This window comes from Borostomias antarcticus (assembly GCF_949987555.1).
Source record: "Borostomias antarcticus genome assembly, chromosome: 21".
In the NCBI taxonomy this organism is placed as follows: domain Eukaryota; kingdom Metazoa; phylum Chordata; class Actinopteri; order Stomiiformes; family Stomiidae; genus Borostomias; species Borostomias antarcticus.
Window position 1 is genome coordinate 17,754,507 of NC_140254.1, and position 2,856 is coordinate 17,757,362.

Below are 2,856 nucleotides of genomic sequence, written 5' to 3' on the forward strand. Positions count from 1 at the left end.
CTACCAAAACCGATTAATCTATTTTTGTCTCTCTGATAAAAACTGAATAAAAACTCATCCTAACTTGCACTAAGTGTCTGGCAAATATAGGTTTTCTTTTTCTCACAAGAGGCATCAAACCACTTGGCTGTAGCATAATGCTGATGTCCCAAAGTAGCGCAGTTCTCTCCAGAAGGGTTCTGTCCAGTCCAGTTGTCTGGCTCACCTTTGCCTTCTTCTCTTTCAAACCAGAATCTAATAGAGGAAGTGCACAAAATCATGACATCACTCCATTTGTTGGTTAAAAAACACATTCTCTCATCTATAATATAATTTAACTAGCTGACTCTTAATCATAGACTTTTGCAGACTTGCAAGATATGACTGTGCACATAGCACATAGTACATAGTTTTGCCAAATAGTTTTGCCAAAATGTCATGTTCTATACTTTGTTTAGATATTGTATATTTTGGGATGTTGTGATGTTTCTAAACCTGATCCTTGTTGTTTACTTATTTAAATTAAGACCAATATTATCAGTCGAACGTGTTATTTAGCGTCCTAGAAAGTCTTACTGCACTCCTGTTTGATCGAGAGGCTTGTTGTCCACCCAGAGCCACCGTCCCTCTGTCTCCAGGTCGTTTAGACCTATCCAGTATGCTTTATTATCAGTGTGCCAATACAGGAACATCTAAGGAACACAGAAGGAGGGTTTAGATTAGATGTCAAATAGTATTCTCAAACACAGCAAACTACATTTTCTGAATTATTATATTGTACTTTAATGTGTCTTTTAATTGTATTGTATGTTTGTATGGTATTGTATTAACTTTGTGGGACCCCAGGAAGACTAGAGGCTCATTCATGCGTCTCTAATGGGGATCCTTTAATAAAAACAAAAACAAAACAAAACAGTACTGCTACAGTATATGATGGTGACCTGTTGGTCCTTGCTGGTGATGATGGCCAGATGTCCTCCCAGGGAGATGCAGTGATCTCGGCTCTGATTCCAGTCCATCTTCTCAGTGGAGAAGTAGAAACACCTGCTCTGGTTGAGCAGCCAGCCCTCAGCGCAGGCTCTGCAGCCTGTGTCATCTGCTCCATAGGGGGACATTACTTTGCTAGTATTATTTATTTTTACTTATTATTATTATTCATGTTTTATTGTTGTTCTGTATGTATGAAACCTGGATGGTTATGTGTTTTATTGTGCGCTGCCCTCTTGGCAAGGTCACTTTGAAAAAGAGACTTCCTTTAATCTCAACAAGTTTTATCTGGTTAAGGTTAAATAAAAACAATTAAAAAACTTATTGTATGGTTCTCTATTGTTTAAAACTTTTAGACATTGTAATATATTTTGCCTCAATTCCCATTAATTTACAGCTGTAGGACTTCGGTCTTTGTGAGTAGTTCTTAGCAGTAGTTGTCATTTCCTCAAAACTCAGATACGTTTCTGTGAGAGGATACGCAGTCGGCTATGAAGTTTCATGCGATTCTGAATGTGTGTAACCAGGTCCTTTCACAATGTCTCTCCATTCTAGTCATAACTCACCTCTCAGTTGGGCCGAGATGTTGCTGTATTGAACCTCCAGTAAATCAAACTGACTGCTTTTATTGATATCTATTGAGAAAGACAGATTATCATTCAGTAACAATCAATGCCCATATCAATTAGACATAGTCCTACAGATGGTGGCCACACTGTGTTGTGTCTTGCTGTAAGAGAGCAGTTGTAGAGATACTCACAGAGGACGCCCAGAGCTGCCAGAGCTACCAGAGCACACAGGAGGATGAGGCCCAGAGCAGCCAGGAGGATGTGGGCTCTGGAGGGAGAGGTTACCCCCTCAGCCTCTACCCTGGCCTGGGGAGGGCACCCACCACCCCCTCCTGGAGTAGCTGTGGTTTCAAATACATCACATACTGGCTGATGATTGACAACGATAATCTACTGAATAATACACTGCTTGATGTCTACTTCATGTGTAACTTGATCAAAAGCAGAATTTGAGTGTAGCTGACAAATGTCTATGCAAAAATATTATATTAGTATTTCATACAGGTATTCTGTTTAATGATATCCATGTATGATGAATGTGCAATATGTAAAATAAAATCTCACCTTTGGTTGTGTTTCTTTCTGAATTAATAAAATCATCGTTCATATAGATATCCTCCTCTTCCATAGTTGAGCTGTTTGAGATTGAGATGAGGACTACTTAGTGAAAAAGGAAGTGTCAAACCCTGAACCATGAACACGATATCACTATCATATCTGCTCTGTCGTCAGCGTGTTTTAAAGCTTGACTCTATTCCCACTGCTAAGATATTTTTATCACAAGAGTCAGTTGCTGAGTGAAACAGGAAATGCAAAACGCTGCAATCAGTGGAAAGACAGGAAATCAGAAGAACCAAGTTAGCACTTACAGTAGCATTCACTTATCACTTCTGCATAATGACGGACAGCAGAAGAGGAAGGTGAGAGAAACGTGATAAGCCATCGGGTGGTGGTGATAAGAGGGATTTTTTCTATCACAATTGCCCCTACTATGCTCACCACAAGACCATATACATGCCTCAGTGGTCAGGGCACTGGTCAGTGTCCGCTGAAGACCAAGTGTCCAGCTTGTAAGGAGTCTGTTGGACACATAGGGTCATAGTTGGGGAACACTAGCCATTGGACTGAAACTATGTACTTTATAGATATGAGCTACTGACTATAAAGAGATGCTACGCTGAATGCTATGTTATCTGAGCAGGGAACCCTGAATGGCAAAGCGTTTCAGTGTGACTGAACCAAATATCTGTATGCTGTTTTACTAAATACATGTTGAATCAGATCTACAATTCAGTTCCCAGCAAACTGCTTTCCTCTCTGG

General features: G+C 40.0%; 1 protein-coding gene across 1 annotated transcript; it reads right to left on the minus strand.

Moving 5' to 3' along the window:
• Positions 1–551: 551 nt before the first annotated feature.
• Positions 552–1,094, minus strand: LOC311322906 (CD209 antigen-like protein C; the record flags this gene model as incomplete). The annotated part of the gene is made up of 2 exons (XM_084455024.1): positions 552–671; positions 921–1,094. The coding sequence occupies 2 exons, from the start codon at positions 1,092–1,094 to the stop codon at positions 552–554; spliced, it is 294 nt and encodes a 97-aa protein (XP_084311150.1).
• Positions 1,095–2,856: the final 1,762 nt, after the last annotated feature.